We start from the raw sequence: 18,251 nt of genomic DNA on the forward strand, positions 1-18,251 counted from the left end.
GAGGCAAGTCCTTCATTTCAGAGTCTTGTAGCCGGGCCTCCCACTGACTTGGGTCATGGCATCACATAGGGAAAAGGAGTAGAATCATAGCTAAATCCAAGTACCCCACTGCTTTTGAGACCTGTCTGAGAGGCAGCAACATCATTTCTTAATTCAACCGCCCCTCTGTCTCTTCCTTTTGCTCCATTCCCCCACCCTCACATGTGCCCTAGTTATTTAGAGGTACTCCCCAAGAGCTAGACTATTGCTGCCCAATAGAACTTTCTGTGACGATGGACACTGCAGAATGAACTACCCGAAACAGTAGTCACTAGCCACATTTCAATCTTGTTCTCTCTCCCTTCTACAAGTGCCATCAGCCATGGAAGTCGATTCTAAACGGAGCTGTCCAGCCCTGCCTGTGCTCAGTGCTGCACCGCCCCCCACCCCGGGCCCGTCTACTGGATGTTTCTACAAGATGTTGGTACATGAGTGGGTCCCATGTAAAACTGTGGCGTGGCTTCTGGGCTCTCCTTCTGTCACTAGCACCATTGCTCTTGTCCATCAGGTTTCAATCCTGCCATTTGCTCATCCCTCTGCTCGGGCCCCCAGAACCAGCAGGCCATCAATCTCTTCAGTTGCACAGCTGCCTTCCTCTAGGCCATCCTCCCCTCACCTGCTACCTCAAAGAGATCTACCCAGCTAAGAGATTTCCCACTTCCTCCTACCCAATTTAGTCTCTGAACTTGGTCAGATTAAAATCTGATTTCATCTCTCCCAGCTCTTAAACTTTGCATAGTCCACCACTATCTGCAAGTTAAGGTCCAAGCTGGTTGAACTGGCATAGTTCAATTGGCACTACTCCCTCTCCCCACCCACCACCAGAGGCAGCACCATCCAATCAGACAGGCTGCCGATGTGTGCCACCCTCCCTCTGCCACTACAGAAAGTCTCTCCTATTTCAAGCCATCTTAACTCCCAACCACCTTCATCCTTGGGAGTCATTTCTCTGGATTCAGAAGGCCTTCTTGTCCACAGAACTTGTTTGACACTTTAAGAGAAAGTAGAGTATTTTTGCAGCCTTGGACTTTAGACCAGTGATTTTACTCACTCCACCCATTACCTCACATGAGACCTCAAGCAAATTACTTAATTTGTTTCCTCATTTGTAAAATGAGGATAACACCACCCACCTCAGAGAGAAGCCAAAAGGATAAACAACTGAAATCAAAATGGATCAAGAGCCTAACCCCGTGCCTGATACCCAGCAGAGAATGAGGACTGTTAGCTCTTTTCCTTGTGGGCCACCACTCCTGATCCCCCAATGCCTGGACAAGAGTGACCACCATCTCTGGAGAACTCTCTAAGAGCCAGGGACTGTGCTAAATGCTTCATGTGCTATTGCTGATCTTTGGCCTCATTTTACGGATAAGGATACAGAGGCTCAGAGCAGAGAGCAGACAGGCCCAAGGACAGAGCCAAGTCAGGAAATGGCACAATGGACAGTAAAACCCAGATCTGCTTGACTCCATGGCTCTCCTTTTACAAATATGTGCACAATGTCTTCAGGGAGAACATAAACCCTGAGTGGTCAGTACTATCTGAAGAGAAGAGATACATCTGCTTGGATAACAAAACAAAAGTACCCACATACCTCCACAGGATGTGTGGGGGTGTGGCTGTCACTAGTGGGTGACACGTCCTCCCCTTCCTGAGCATCGACTAGATAGGTCAAGGAGGAGAAGATCCTTCCTATCTTCTCAATCACTGGCCTTGGCATTCCATTCCCAGCTCACTAGAAGAACCCGTAAAACCATGTCAGCAAAAAGCCTGGCAGCTCAAAATGGCAGGAGTATGTGGACTGGTTCCATGTTTATCAGTGACACCACACTGTGGACACGTCATCGGGACCTATCCCATGGGCTCTCTCAGTCTAAGGCAGGCAACGCACACCAGCAAGCACTAAGTTCAATTCATATGGAGATAAACAGACCCAGATCAAATTATCCAGAATCCAAGTCAGGCTATGTTAATGACAGTGAAAATAATATAATCATGACTAATATTAATAGCAAATACTTATGCTTACCACATGCCAAGCCTGGCTTTAACCACTTAATGTACATTAAATCTTCAGAACTAATCCATGAGGAAGATGCAATTTTTTTTTAAAGATTTATTTATTTATTTATTTTTAAAGAGGCATGTATTATTTATTTATCTGTTTGTTTGTTTGTTTACACATGCACTGGGTATAGTCAGAAGCACGGGAGGGTGAGAGAATTCACCAGAGCCAGAGTGGGGAGCAGAGCAGGCAGAAGGACCGAAGTACACTGCTGAGGGGAGCAGCGGGCGGCAGGAGAGGTCTGTGCGCCATGTGGGACCCTCCTCCGGTGGCCGGGGAGCAGCCGGGGATCGAACCGGCTCCGCAGAGGCTGCGGGCAGCTTCGCAACCCAGTGCTCAACCGCTGCGCCACCGGGGAGGCCCGGAAGATGCTATTATTATCTGCATTTTACAGAACAGGAGATAAACACTAAACACAGAGAAGTTATGTAACTTGCCTAAGAACACACAGCTAATAAATGACACAACCAGATTCAAACCAAGGAATCTAGCTTGATGGTCCATACGCCTCAGCAATAAACGATATTAACTATCAGAAAAACATGGGGTTCAGAAAGCATCTCTGTGACAGAAGATAATTTCAGCACAAAGTCATGGCATTATGGTAAGCCCAGACTAAGTAGTATAAGAAGAAATGAAAGGCTTTGCTTGAGAAGCAGCAGGAGATACAAAAGAGTGTAGGCGTTAGGGCTCCAGCACTAGACTCAAACGTCAACATGCATTCTAGTCTCAACTCTGTCACTGACCCTCTCTAGGTCTCAATCTCCCAATCTCGAAAATGGTCTTTTGTGGCACAATGAAGCCTGTAGACCCACAATAAGAAATGGAAACTGCTAATAGTAATACTAGTCATAACAATGAGATGTCATTTTTCTAATTTTGCTTTTTCATCATACATTTCTGTTAAATACATTTAGGACCAAACTGTAAGACTTGGGATGCCACGTGGAGTTTGGCTTTTACTCTTATGACAAAGGGGAGCTAAGTATATGGCACGCAATACACAAGGCAGAAAACTCTTGGGGACAGCCCACAACAAAGGGCACCAGTATTAAAAAGAACGCAAAGAACCCATTTTTCCTATTTCGGCTTGGCCACCACCTCAAATAGTTCTGTTAGTTTCTTAAACGTCAGGTAACCCTGCTTCTCAGTTTTCTTTCTTTTTTGAAAAAAAAAATTTTAAGTACCATAGATCTGGCATTTAAAATGAGCAGAGACAGCTCTAAAAACATATCCTATGCCCTGTAGACTTTAAAGTCCTCATCTCAAAATACAATCTGCACCATATACAAATCCAATGTAAGTTAGCACCAACTGACTTTCAAGGAGGAAGACCACACAGCAATGATATCACAGCAACAGGCTGCAGCATGACAGGCTGCTGGAGAGATGAGGACTTTTTCCTCCAGGCTCTCTCCCTTCACTGGACCTTCCGTGAACTGCCTGTGGTCTAGTGATAAAGCTGAAAGAGAAGTTAGCAAGAGCACACCAGGAAGGCGGTGGGGGGAAAGTGCAGAGCATGCTCAAAGAGGAAGGGGCAGGAGCTCCACAGAGGCAGGGCAGGCGGCAGCACTCAGGACACCAGGTTTCTTAAGTTCAAACAAAGGAAGGCATTTTTTGGACACTTACTGATATACAAAGCGTTAAGCAGCACTTGGGAGAAGGCAAAATGCTATGGGTAGCAAGTTCCAGCTTGTCAAAATGTACCTAAATGAGCAATCACGGAAGACTTGAAAAAGCACAGGGCTTTGTCTAGAAATAATAAGCAGTCATGTTTGAAGTCAGATGGAAACAAAGGTAAGTCGTGGCAGATAAGACAAGAAAAGGGGGCTGAAGCTAGGCTGTGCATGACTCAAATACCCTTGTAAAGAAGCTGAACTTTATTCTGTTGGCAACAGGGCGTGACACCACATTCACATTCACATACAAAACAGCAGGACGTGAAAAAATTCTTTTCTAGGGCCTCCCTGGTGGTGCAAGGGGTTAAGATGCAACCTATGAAGCCATCAGCAGCCTCTGCAGCACAAGTTTGATCCCCAGCCGGCCAGGGAGCAACCCACATGGCACAGCAGACCTCTCCTGCTCCCCTTAGCAGTGTATTTCAGTCAGTCTGCCTGTTCTGTTCTCCATTCTGTCTCTGGTGAATCTTCTCACCCCCCACACCTCTGGCCTGTACCCCAGCTCTTGTATGCATAAATAAAAATAAATCTTTAAAACAAAACAAAAAAAATTCTGTTCTAAGGAGACCCCGAGGGAGGAGACTGAAGATCAGGAAGACTTATCAGGAGACCCCGCAACAGTTCAGGAAAAAGGATACCAACATGAACTCACAAGGGATTTTAAAATGCGGGCAGACAGGACAGGCACTATAGAAAACCAATGGATAGCACCTGGTTATCAGATGGAAGAGAAGGGAGCATCAAGGATGACTGAGGTTTTTAAAAGTGACTTATGAACACAAAAGAAACTGGAGGGAGGGAAGGGGTAAAGATGACAGATGACAAGTGCAGTTATTGGGAAGAAACCAGCCAAGAACAGACCCCAAAAGGGGCAGCGAGTCTTTAAGCTCTTAGAAGTAGGAATTTGCAATTCTTAAATGTGTTTCCCAAACAAAAGCACCCCTAAAAACAATTTTGCATTCTTAAATCCAGTGTGACATTCCAAGATACAAACATTCACTCCCATTTTACCAAGGGGTGGGGGTAGGAAAGTCAAGAAACATAACTACTATTGTCCCAAGGTGCCATCACGAAAGTAAAAATAAAGCTATCCAGACCCCTTAGATAAACATTTTGTTCAAATCCTCACCATTCATATTTGTTAGCTTCAGTTCACAAGCATTACTGGTAAAGTCACAAATTTGTTATAGGATATTTTAAGCAAGAAAGAAAACATACAAATTGGCTGGAGTCTATGTTCCAACCCTGTCTTTCTCTAATATATAAATGTTGATGCCTCCCTCTTCTGAACCTTCTGTCCCTGAGGATTTTCCTTTGCAGAGCTCCACTTCTTTTTTTTTTTTTAAAGATTTATTTATTTATTCATACAAGCACTGGGTACAGTCAGAAGTGCAGGAGGGTGAGAGAATTCACCAGAGCCAGAGCGGGTAGCAGAACAGGCAGACTGACGAAGTACACTGCTGAGGGGAGCAGCAGGCGTGGCAGGAGAGGTCTGCATGCCATGTGGGACCCTCGCCTGCTGGCCAGAGATTGAACCGGCAGCTTCGCAGCCCAGCACTCAACCGCTGTGTCACCAGGAAGGCTCTGCAGAGCTCCACTTCTTTTTTTTTTTAAAGATTTATTTATTTATTTATTTCTACAAGATTGATTGATTGATTTATACAAGCACTGGGTACAGTCATAAGCGCGGGAGGGTGAGAGAATTCACCAGAGCCAGAGCGGGGAGCAGAGCAGGCAGAAGGACCGAAGTACACTGCTGAGGGGAGCAGCGGGCGGCAGGAGAGGTCTGCGCGCCATGTGGGACCCTCCTCCGGTGGCCGGGAAGCAGCCAGGAATCGAACCGGCGCTGCAGAGGCTGCGGGCAGCTTCGCAACCCAGCGCTCAACCACTGCGCCACTGGGGAGGCCCCAGAGCTCCACTTCTAACTGAAGGTCTGTGGATCACCTTTCCTGCTCTAGTCTCCTACTGTACAATCTCCAAACAACCTGTTTTCAGAAGCAAAGAAAAGTCTTCTGGGGGTTCTCCTGTACTAGAAACAAAATCGAGGTTAAATGGGACAAAGGAGGAAAATGGAGTACAGAATAACAAAAGGAGGGGGTAAAAGATGACAGTTCTCTTTCATTTAAAGAAACAAGTGTTCCGAATTAATTTGCTTAGAAGCCTGCAGAGCTTCCTACAAATGCAGAGATGAAGGGTGATGTTTCTACCTCCAGGATAAACATCTAGGAAAGTTCATTCGTTCCATGCTAGAAAGATATGATAGTAAGACATCTGACTTATTGACACGGATAGAGCAAAGTTCCAGAGCTTCAAGGGGGTGGTGGGGAGGAAGGAGAGAAAAAAAAGAAAGAACGGGAGAGTGAGAGGGGGTGGGAGGAGGGGAAAGAGAGACACCCACCAGGACCAAGCCACCCGTGGGCTATTTTCCTACATTCTCTCTGGCTTCTACTCTGGTAATCTACGTTATGCGTTATGCTACCCTGGGATATAAATAGCATTCATTTCCTTTCTCAAGCCAGACTTTAATGCTTTGTTTCCTGGGTCCAGGGGAAAAACTACTCAGAGCTCATCTCATTTTAAATTTGAATTACTACAAAGCTAGCTCACTTTGAATCAACCATGGACTAAGAAAACCACTTCAAAAGACCAAACTGAGCATCCCTGGTGGCGCAAAGGGTTAAGCACCGCAGTATGAAGCAATCCGCAGCCTATGAAGCATGAGTTCGATCTCCAGCTGGCCACGAAGAAACCCACATGGCCGAGGCAGACCTCTACTGTCTCACCCGCTAATCCCCTCAGCAGTGTCTTCAGTCCGTCTGCCTGTTCTGCTCCCCGCTCTGTCTCTGGTGAATCCTCTCACCCCCTACGTCTCTGGCCTGTTCCCCAAATCTTGTATGCATAAATAAATAAACCTTAAAAAAAAAAAAGACCAAACTGTGTTGTCATTATCACTTCATTAAATTAGCCTGGAATAGCTTTAGTAGGACTTCTGAGTAACTGTTTCCTTCCTAATGCAAGGCTCAGAATCCTCCAGAACACAGCTCCAGGACTTTGCATGTGCCCAGGATGAAATGCAGGGCAACACTTTGAATGATGACTTGGATGAGTACTGACTCCCAGGCAGGATCATCCAAGGGGTTTTCTGGATAACAGCACCATCAATTGCTCAGCATAATAGGAAAGAAAAGGCTACACACAAAAAAACAGCAGTTAAGTAAGCGGGAAGCAGAAAAGCCCCTATTTACAACAGCTACTTGTCTGAGGCCAATGCAAGGTCTTAGCAGCTGCAGAAGCCAAAAGAATTGGATGAATAGGCTGCCACTGGAAGCACTACATCCCACTGCAACATCACAACTTAGTTCAAAGACACCAGTCTGAATGTGGAGACAGGGGCTCCAATATAAAACGAACTTCACATCTGTACCATAAACCCTACCATGGTTGACACCCCTGTATCCAGCAGAGACAAACCAAAGAAAAGAATGGACATTTTGTAGAGAATTATCAAAGCATCCTTTCTCTATCAAGGCAAAGGCAAGAAGTGAAGACTGAATTCACCTTGGCTCCGCAAATACCCAGACCGACAAGGACCAAGTCCTGCTGGGCCAAACCTACACACACTTACCTCTAGTTATGAACCTTCAGATCCCTCTCTATCAAACTGTCAGTTCCTGGGATAACAGTTTCTCCCCAAACACACTGCAAGTAGCATTTCTAAGTCGCCTTTTTTGCCTCGGGTTGGCTCCCCAGGCTATCGGGAAGTAGGTACTCTGATCATATGTACCTAGGAAGAAACAAATCTACTACGTGTTTCCCTTGGGGTCTGGACTGTCCAGACCATCCAGATGAGGTCCAAAAGTTCCTCTTACCTGTGGTAGGTGTAACTCTTCTCTGAGACCAGAGCAACTCTGGAAACAAAGATGACCCAAACAGAGCTGGGGTTCAGTGCCATTTCTTTAACATGAGCAACTTAGCAATTAGTATTATAACTCCACTTACCATAAGGACAAATCATTTTTAACTAAAAATGAAACGAAATTCTCGGTTTGGTTTCACCAGCATGTGGCCAATTTTTGTGTTTTGAAAGAAACACAAAGATTGTGAGGTCACTGCATATTTATCACCCAGGGGCAGATAACTGACTTCAGAGCTGTCCTGACTTCTCACAGGTCTCCCTCTACTAAGATACTGAGCACTCCCACAGCCTGGGCTGGCATGCTGGCTGAAAAGACAGAACCCACCTTCTTCTGTTCTTCACCTGTGGTCTGGATTCTGGCAGCCTCTTTCAAAGGGGGCAGGACCTGTCCCAGCACCTGGCCCAGAATACCATGGAAATGGAAGCAACAGCTGTCTCAAGATCAACACTTCAACTGAACTGAGATAAGCGCATGAAAGATGTAAACTATCAACAAGAAAAGAAAGAAAAAAAAAAGATGCAAACTAGCAGCTCCATCAGGTGCTCGACTGACCGCATCTGCGGTGGCTGCAATAAAGGGAAAGCGCAAGCACTGAGGAAGTCCTTTGCTCGTCTTGTTTCCTCTCATTTTACAAACTTGTGCAACATGCTATTCCCCACCCCTCATAGTTTCCATGCCTTGTAAGAGCAAGTGGAGTGCTGGCCCAAATTTTACACAGCTACCTGACACACTCTTCATGGCCCTTGAGAAAAGGGGCACAAAGGATACTAGTGGTCATGGCCAAGCTTGCAGATAACTGGAGCTACATCCAAGAGAAAAAAGCACCAGGGAGCCCTTGCAGAAAACCTAGGAGCCATACAGAGAATCCAGGTCTGCAGGTCCTCCCAAAGAACCAGACTGACCCAAATTGCTGCCCTGGGCCTCTCCATCCCCCAAAGACAACCTCTGGCTCAACAATTGGCCTTTTGTGCTGCACAATATTATCCACCAAGGGCTGGGTGGAAAAAAATCTAGTCCCTTTCACCTGTAACCTCATCCTGGCCTCCAGTCCCAGAGCACACTGCTCTCCTGGACTCCAGGTCTGCGCACAAACCACACTATCAGGGACTGAAGACCGAGGAGAGGGCCAGACAACCCCCCACACTCCCCATTCCTCACCGCAGGGAAGGCTTTGTTGTGGGGGGTGCGCCTCCACCCACTCAAGCCACACTCGGGCGGACAGGATTAAAGAAACTGACCGAAGGGCAGGATGGAGAAACGGAGATTCAGGGCGGGCGAGAGACCGACCCCAGGTCACACAGAGAGTCAGGGACGGAACCTGACCACAAGCCCAGCCTCGGGTTCCCCGAGTCCCCCGCCATCCCCCATCACGCCCGGCTAAGAATAACATTCCCACGGAACATCAGCCGAGTCCCCGCCTCCGAAGGGCCAGGACCTTGATCTCTGCCCCGTGCGTCCACCCGCCAGCCCACAGGCCCTGCCCCCCCGAGGGTCGGACCCGCTGCCTGCCCCGGCCCAGGCCCGCCACCCGGCTCCCCACCGCCCCCCGGACCTGCAGAGTCGCGTTCCCGAGAACCAGCGGCGGCGGACATTTCCCTGCCAGCTTCCTCAAGCTCTTCATCGCACCGCCCGCCCCGCCCCCAGAGGGGTCCGCCCCGCCCCCCGGGGAGCCCGCCCCCCGCATGCCACCTGCACCAATCGAAGGCAGGTATGCTCCATGGCCCCGCCCCTAATCAGAATGGGTACCGCCCTCTTAGGCTGGGCCTCCTCCAATCCCCGCCGCTCTTTTCGAGACCGACACTTGTCTCGGCCAATTCTCGCGCGCCCCGGACAGGTACCTGGGGCCGAGTTCCAACCGCGCGGTTTGGTGCACCTGTATGGAGACAGCCACAGGAATTCCGGATCAGGGGTCGCTGGGTCGAAGCCTATGGGAGAAACAAGGAGGGAACACTAAGCAGGGGCTTGAAGAGCCGGTTCTACCTCTGTATTGTCATCGCATGACCGTGAGCAAATTGCTAAGCCTCTCAGGATGGACTCCAAGCCTGTTTTCTGTGCCCACAGGACGGGTGAAGAATGTGAAAAAAGACGTGCTCTTCCACGGTGGACCCGCACCACTCCTCCGACCTTCTGGTAACTGTGCCAAGGTCTGTGCTTCATAAGTATATTATCTCCTTATCCTCACCACCAACTTTAGGAGGTAGGAAGCGATTATCCCATGGCAACTGAGCTCAGAGAGGCCAAGCCTAAGGTCACAGTGAGGTGAGGAGCAGAGTCAAATATTTGTTAGAGAAAAAGTAGGTTAGGGACTTTATCTATAATCTCCATCGGCAACTTGCAAGACATTCAAGATAAATATACACTCCAAGTAAAAACCTTGTGCTTGCTGTGAAATTGATGACCTTCAAGACAAAACCTTCCGGGCCTCCCCCGGTGGCGCAGCGGTTGAGTGCTGGGCTGCAAAGCTGCCGCAACCTCTGTAGCGCCGGTTCAATCCCCCGCCGCCAGCCAGGGTCCCACATGGCACGCAGACCTCTCCTGCCGCCCACTGCTCCCCTCAGCAGTGTACAGCAGTGTACTTTGTCAGTCTGCCTGCTCTGCTCCCCGCTCTGGCTCTGGTGAATTCTCTCACCATCTCGCGCTTCTGACTGTACCCAGTGCTTGTATAAATAAATAAATAAATCTTTAAAAAAAAAACAAGTCCTTCCATCCCCCGCATAACCAGATCGCCATTCCTAGCAATTCTTGAGTCTCTTCTACCTCTCAAACCCAGGCCTGACCCCCAAACACTTGCTGTTAATGCCTATGCTGCCCGATCCCTTTCAACTGCGTGAACCTGATCAAACTGAACCGGACCTGTCAGCACATCATAAGTAAAGAGAGCTGGGCCCCAGTCCTGACAATGGCACTGTCAGACACAGCTTTTAGATTATGTTCAGCATTTACATGCTATCAACCCATGCACTGCTGCATATGATCCTCACAAAACTCTTGGAATACTAGTTTAGGCACATTCAAATTTTCAGTTCACACAGAATAAAGCCAAGACCTGACTTCTCACAGAAGGTCTCCCTCCACTTAGAGTCTGAAGTGCATCTAAGAAATGGCACAGCCGAATTTGAACTGAAATCTCTGGACAACATGGGCTCCAGAGTTAGAAGCTGAGATTCCAAATGTGCTCCTGTTATTTGAATTGATAAGTGACACTGGGTAAGTTACTTACCTTTTCAGTGTCAGCTCACTCACCTATAACACAGGGTATCTGTTTTCTAGTGTTGCTCAAAACACTGAATAGAACATGGTTGTTGTGTGGTGTCTAGATGCCTAGAAAAATGTCTGGTACATCAGCGGTGTGGGGGAGTGAGAGGATTCATCAGAGACAGAATAGGGAACAGAACAGATGGATCTACTGAAATACACTTCTGAGGGGAGCAGTGGGCTAGTCAGGAGAGGTCTGCTGCGCCATGTGGGTCACCTCCCTGGCCGGGGATTGAACTTGTGCTGCAGTGGCTGTGGACAGCTTCATAGTGCTGCGTCTCAACCCCTTGTGCCACCAGGAAGGCCCTCAATTAATGTTGACTAATTTTTTAATTATGTTTTTTTCTCTTTTTAAAAATTATTTTTTATTCAGGTAACATTGGCTTACAATATTGTGTATGATTTCTTCCTACCACTAAAGCACCAATAACCCACCATAATCCTCTGGGCCCCTTCTCTCTCCCCTTCATTTTGCTCCCCTTCCCCCTTCTCTAGTAACCTAGGTTCTACAATTAGATTTCTACAGTTTGTTTTGGTTTAGTTTTTAACTGTGGTCTTTTAGTAAGGCACTTCTACGTCCTGGCCTTTTGTGCTGCACAAGATCATCCACCAAGGTCTGGATGGGAATAAAATGAGTTCCTTTCACCTGTAACCTCATCCTGGACTCCAGGCCCTTTATATGTGAAATGCAAGGGTTGGGCTGATTGATATCTAAGACACCTCTCCTCCCTCATCCAGGCCCTTCCCTGAGGAAGTCCACATCATGACAAAGGCTCGGAGGACTTGAGTTAGTAGTTTCCCTGCCAGTTAGCCCAGCAGGGACTTCTTAGAAGAAAGAAAGGGTAAGAAGGCTGATGGACAGATATCTAAACCTAAAAAATGAAAGTCATTCTCAACTCCTCTCCTTCATTCCCACAGCTAAGTACCATGCTTTGCTCATTTACTTAACAAACATTTATTAAGCACCTACTATGTGCAGGCACTCTTGTAACCACTGGGGATAAAGATGTGAACACAACCCAGCTCACTGTGCCCATAGCACCTTCATTCTCATCAGTTTGACCTCACCAGTTCATCCTCCCTATTTCCTCCCCATCACTAAGCCCTAGACCAAGCCTCATTTTTTATACCTAAGCCACTGCAATACTTTCCTTGTAACCTCCTTATTCTAGGCTCTTCACCCTTCTGCACCAGTTGCCGGAAGAACTTTTCTAACCGGCAAATCCTGCCTTATCGTTCCCTGATTTAAAATTCCTACAGTTTCCCACAAGCTATAGGGCAAAGTCCAGGCTCTTTGTTAGTGATTTAAATCTCTTCCTGAGCTGCCTCTGCTGGCCTCTGCTGGCCTCTGCTGGCTCAGCTCTTTCCACACCCTCCTTCTACCTCAGGTTCATTCCCAAAGGACCTGCTCTTCCCTCCCAGGGCAGTTATTACTGCCCTTTGTAACTGTTGCCTGCCTGGGAGAAAACTCATCCATCCTTCACGTTTCAACTTAAACCTCACCTCCTGTGTGAAGCCTTCTGGGAGTCATTTATATGGGATAGGGTGGCATGAGCAAAGGAAGCGCTAGAACAAAACTTAAGAGCTCTTGGGTAAGCTAATCTTGCCTAGCTCTGTCTCTATAGTTTACTAGTTATAAACTCTGGCAAGACATTTAACCTCTCTGAGCCTCAGTTTCCTCACTTGTAAAATGGAGACATTGACAATACCTACCTTCTAAGACAAGCCATAAGATAATATGGGGAAAGTTCTGAGAACAGTGCCTAGCACACAATATGTCAACAATGAATACCAATGAAGTTATAAGCCCTTTTGTACCAAAGCAGGAAAAATTTCTCTGAGCTCCAAGTAGGCACTAGACACTTTCACATGTGTTATCTTATGTAATTCTCACAACCCCATGAGGAAGCTATTCTTCACAAATATAAGTCTATAAACTAAGGCTCAGAGAGATAAGGTGGCTTGCCCAAAGTCACACAGCTAGGGTCCAACAAAGATAGGTTTCAAACACAAGGAGCTGTGTAGCTTCAAAGTTCACACGCCTCACTTTTATGACTATATTACCTCTCCTATAACTACTACTGATAATCATAAAATAAGTTACAATTGTTAGTTTAAGATGTATAGCTAAATCCCCCCCCTGCTTGTAGAATAATCTTTCAACCCCTTAGCAGGCATTCAAGGTTCTATAATCTTGTTTCTACCTCCTTTCTCCCCTACCCCAGTTTGCATTCAAAGCCAGTACCCTTCCTGGCACATCGGGCAATCTAAGCTGGTGTTCAGGCTCCAAGTGAAACCATGACAGAAGGAAAGTTCTCCCCTCTGTCCCTCACAGACAAGATGCTAGCTGGAAAGGAAGTAAGTACTGGCGTCAGGGAAGCATCTCAACCCAGCACCTGGTGGCTTAAATTTGCCTGTTCTGTGGCTGATTCCTCTGCTCTATACAAACTCTCTTTTATCTGCCTGGCTGTTCTCCTAATCTAAACAAATTCTGTTCCAGATGCCACTAACCTCTCACTGCTAGGCCAAAGCTAGACCATTTTCTCAGCTACAGAGAAGGACAGAGCTGGATTTAAGAGCAACAGAGCCCATGTGACAGACTTCCCTTGGTTTTGGCTGTGGTTGGCAGAGAAAAGGAAGATAGACCTAGAAATTGCTGACCTTCCAAATTCTAAGAGATTCTTCTTGAGAATCACAATCTGCCCTGTGCAGCTCTGTCCAGGACCAGGAAGGCAAAGAGGTTAAAACTCAGGTCCAAAAATGGGAAAACTGAAACGCAAATACTGTATTTAGGTGGCAGCCTCGGGCTCTACAGCCTCGTGCCAGCAGCTTTGAGAAGGCACAGAAACTGGGCTTGTGAGTCCAAAGTGTGCAAAGTCAATGGGAGTGGAGAGATCAGGCCCAGCCAGCCCTTTGCCCTCTGAGAGCCAGGGTCCTACCTACCTGGACAAGCTCTGGCGACTTCCTGGAGGAACATCCTGGTGTGTGAACCAAAGGGGAGCTGGAATAGGAGGCTGAGCTCCGCTGTGTCCAGCTGCACAGTCACATCTGAGCCTGCGGAGAGGGGAGGAAGTGAACTCTTAGCCTTCAGGAGCTAAGTACTGAGGTGCACCTTAAGGATAGACTCCCGAAAATGGAGAATAAGCAGCCCAAGGTCCCAAAACCCCTTCAGCCTGTAAGCAATTCCCTAAAGACAGCTGCTGGGGAAATAAGCGAACCCTCTGTACCCTCAGCTCCAAATTAACATCATCCTCACTCTACAGAGGGGGTGAACCCGGGCTCTAAAAAGTCACTAAGCCTTGCAGTACCAGGTAGGGCTGAAAGAGGGTGAGTTCTTGACCTGTCATCTATCTATACCCCATAAATGGAGTGAAAAGCAAAGAGGAGCAGACAAGAAGGGTTATCCATTGGTTAGTGTGCCTGACTGTGCCAGGCACATGCTGGGCACTGGGGACACCATGGTGGAGAGAATAGGCATGCGGCCTGTCTTCAGGGAGGGAGACTGTGCATGTGCTTTGCTTGTAGCTGGCACCCAGAACCCAGCAGGCTCGAGATGGGCACACAGAATCCTGTGCTGAGCTGATGAATGAGTAGGAGCCATCTGGCAGAATGATAAACAGTGGGTGCTCTAGAGTCTGGATTCTGAATCTAAATCCTAGCTCCATCACTTAATAATGACTTCATTTCTCTGGGCCTCAGGTATCTTGGCTGTAAAATGGGAAACTGATTTCCTCAGAGTTGTTGTGAGCAAAGCACCATAGGATGTGCTTAAGGCTTAGTGTAGTGTCTGTTAGTTAAACATTCACTTATTATTATTACTATCATACTACCATCACTACAGCCTAGCAAAGAAGTCGGACATTAAATCAGTCACTACAAATGATTAAATCACTGTGAGTGGCAGGTAGCTGGCAGGACGAGAAAAAGGAATGCACATCAATAAGTTGATGCACAACTTCAGGAGTTCAACCAAGTCTCCCTGGGAAGAGTCAAGTATGAATTGAAATCCCGAAGGGTGAGCTGGCTGAGTGACAAGAGGCATGAAAGCTTTCAGAAAGAGGGAACAGCATGCGCAAGGGCTCCGTGGGGAGATGAGGCCACAGCTCAGGTGATAGAAGCACCCAGAGGGTTCCCAGTGCAACAAGCTGGCAGACAGTGCTGGGAACTGTGGCCCCAGAGGTGGGCTGAGCCAGCTTCCACTGAGTCTTGCTTGCCAACATGAGGCTCTCAGAGGGTGCTCTCACGCCACACCGTTCCTCTCCCTGTACATGCTGTTCCTCTCCCCCAGCTGGGACCCAGACCGAAAGGACCACTCACCAAGAATGTAGAGTTCACCGTCTGAAGACACTGGGGAGGGAAATAAAAAGGCCCTTAACAATTGTGCACCCCAGCCCCAGTGTTGCCCTTGTTCCCGCTGCCCCACACCCAACAAGGGCAGAAATATGCCTCATACCACCCCACTGTGGCACCTTCTTCCAGCGAAAAGTCCCGAGAGACTGGCACTATCTGGTCCAAAGAGACATCATCCCCGGTAATGGCCATCCTCCGATGTGTGTACAGGAAGAGACTAAGGGCAGGAAGCAGAGGTGAGGACAGTGCCCACTGGCTATCCCACGGGCCTATGTGGGGGCCTTGGGTGCTCACACTCCCTCTTTGGTCCCCAGGGCTATGCTGGTGATACCCAACTCTCCACACAATTATTTTTTTTAATCAATTTATCTACCTATTTTTTAATTGAGATAATATTAGGACCCCCCATCAGGTATCACCACTATAGAGCACCTACCGCCAAGTCCCCCGAGTCTGCCTCCATAGCCCATTGTGCTTCCTTCCTTTTGTTCTTACACCTCCCCCCATCCCATCTCCTCCCTCTGGATGCTTCAGTTCTACAGTCAACCTTCAAGCGTTAGTTTTTAAACTTGTCTTTATCTGACCCTTATTTCTCTTAGCATTATCCCTTCTAGCTCCATTCATGTTGCTGCAAATAGCATGAGTTTATCTTTTTTGACTGCTGAGTAATATTCCATTGTGTAAATATACCACATCTTCTTGATCCACTCATCTTTTCGGGAGCACTTAGGTTGTTTCCCTAATTTGGCGACTGTAAATTGCGCTTCTGCATGCAATTTTATAGCTAGGTCATCAAAGCTAAACTTATCTCCTTTGCGGGAGCACCAGTTTTGATAGTAAATACATACTTGATAGCCTTCTAGCATTGTGGGTACCTGTTACAGTGCAACTTAGTCACCCCACTTAGTCACCCTTTCCCTCTGAACCAGTTGCTCCATCTGTAAAGTGTGATTGGTGGATGAGATCATGTCTAAGAGCCCCCACCCCAACTCTGAAAGTGAAGGGCTCACTTTCTGCCTATGAGAACTGTGACAAGTATTTTTTTTTATTCTTTCTCCTTCTTTGTAACATATGGGCCACACCGAGCACTTTCTATGTGCTTCGTAGTGTTTTAAACACATTACATGTAATAACCACTTTATTCTGGAAAAATTGAGGGAATAAAAGAACTTGCTCCAAATCATGGGGCTTACAAGTAATGAAGACTGGATTCGAACCAACTTAGGCAGTTAGGCATAAGGCTCAAGGTCTGGAACAATATGACAAAATGCCTCTGCTCAAGAAGCTTCCTCATCACATTTTGCGAATGATATGGGCAAATGATAAGGGCTTAAAATTTAGCATTCAAAGGGCCTCCCCTGGTGGTGCAGGCAGTTGAGCGCAGCACTGTGAAGCTGTCCACAGCCTCTGCAGCACAGGTTTGATCCTGGCAGGCCAGCAAGAATCCCACATGGTGTGGCAGACCACTCCTGTTTCGCCCGCTGCTCCCCTCAGCAGTGTATTTCAGTCAGTATGCCTGTTCTGTTCCCTACTCTGTCTCTGGTAAATCCTCTCATCCTTCCGCGCATCTGGCCTGTACCCCAGTTCTTGTATGCATGAATAAATAAATCTTTAAAAAAAAAGAATTTAGCATTCAAAAATGTTAACTATCATTATCATAATTATTCTAGAAGACTCAGACTCTGCCCTAGAGGGATGGTCGAAGTCCTGTTGGAGAATACAGTGAAGAATAACCCTGGGTCAGACAGGCAAGGAGGGAATCCCTTACTTACGCGTATTCCTGGCCCCCACCTTCCAGGCGGTGGCGCACAAGCCCCAGGAGGCGGCTTTGCCGGCTGTCTCCCTCACACAGCACACCTTGTACCGCCTACAGTTTAGGGTCAAGGGAAATCTGAGCAAAATGGAGTCAACTCAGCCTGCCCCACTTTCCCTGCCCTTCCCTGGCCCATACAATTCACGGTGTGGCCTTGGGAAAGTTGCTTCACCTCTCTGTGCTTTCACCACCTGTGAAATGGAGGTTACGATTCCCACCTTCACAGGAGGTGGGAGGATACCACAATTTAAAGCATCGGGCAGATGGGCCTCCCCTGGTGGCACAGCGGTTGAGCACAGGGCTGCAAAGATGCCCGCAGCCTCTGCAGCACCGGCTCAATCCCCGGCCACTGGCGAGGGTCCCACATGGCACGCACACCTCTCCTGCCTCTCCTGCCTCGCCCGCTGCTCCCCTCAGCAGTGTATTTCGTCAGTCTGCCTGTTCTGTTCCCCGCTCTGGCTCTGGTGAATCCTCTCACCCTCCCGCACTTCTGACTGTACCCAGTGCTTGTATAAATAAATAAATAAATAAATAAATAAATAAATCTTTAAAAAAAAAAAAAGTTCTTAGTTTAAACAAATAAATAAATAAAGCATCCGGCAGCGAGTCCAGGAATAAGCACTTGGTAAATACTGTTTTTCTCCCCCTGTGATGGCACAGAGAGAGGGAGGAGAAGGGGTAGACATGCAGACACCTTCCATTCTACTCCCAAGGATCCAGCAGGCCCAGTATTGGGGACTTAGTGCTGGGAAGGATACAATGATGCAATATTCCCCCGCAGTCAGAGTCTCCTGGATCGCCACAGACTGGTCCATACTGGTCCCTGCTGAGCAGACACACTGTGGGAGATGACAAAGAGAATCCCATTTGGTCCACAAGTTACCCAGGAGGTGATGGAGCTGCCTTAGAGAGTTGGGGAGCAAGGAGGAGAGCCCTTTTTTGTTCAGGGAGAAGGTAGAGGGACCTGATCTTCTCCCTCCTCCTTATAAGGGCCTTTTAAAGTGTCCAGCTGGAGGGGTCATCCCTTTGGCCCTGGTGGGAGGGACTGCCCTTTGTCTGGGCAGGCATCCAGTTATTCCCAAGTGGGGCCCATTCCACATGATGGAGGTGGGGTGCCTGTCCCATTGCTGGTG

At 47.7% G+C, this 18,251-nt stretch overlaps 1 protein-coding gene across 1 annotated transcript in view; it reads right to left on the reverse strand.

Moving 5' to 3' along the window:
* The window catches only part of INPP5B (inositol polyphosphate-5-phosphatase B), a gene marked incomplete at both ends in the record, with an annotated part of 50,009 nt that extends 32,076 nt beyond the window's left edge, over positions 1–17,933 (reverse strand). The window contains 6 exons of the mRNA XM_084242273.1: positions 9,539–9,625; positions 13,899–14,009; positions 15,273–15,302; positions 15,425–15,522; positions 17,078–17,172; positions 17,877–17,933. Of these exons, the coding sequence (XP_084098399.1) occupies positions 9,539–9,625; positions 13,899–14,009; positions 15,273–15,302; positions 15,425–15,522; positions 17,078–17,172; positions 17,877–17,933 (478 nt within the window). The remainder of the gene's footprint in view (positions 1–9,538; positions 9,626–13,898; positions 14,010–15,272; positions 15,303–15,424; positions 15,523–17,077; positions 17,173–17,876) is intronic.
* Positions 17,934–18,251: the final 318 nt, after the last annotated feature.

This window comes from Talpa europaea (assembly GCF_964194135.1).
Source record: "Talpa europaea genome assembly, chromosome: 9".
In the NCBI taxonomy this organism is placed as follows: Eukaryota; Metazoa; Chordata; class Mammalia; order Eulipotyphla; family Talpidae; genus Talpa; species Talpa europaea.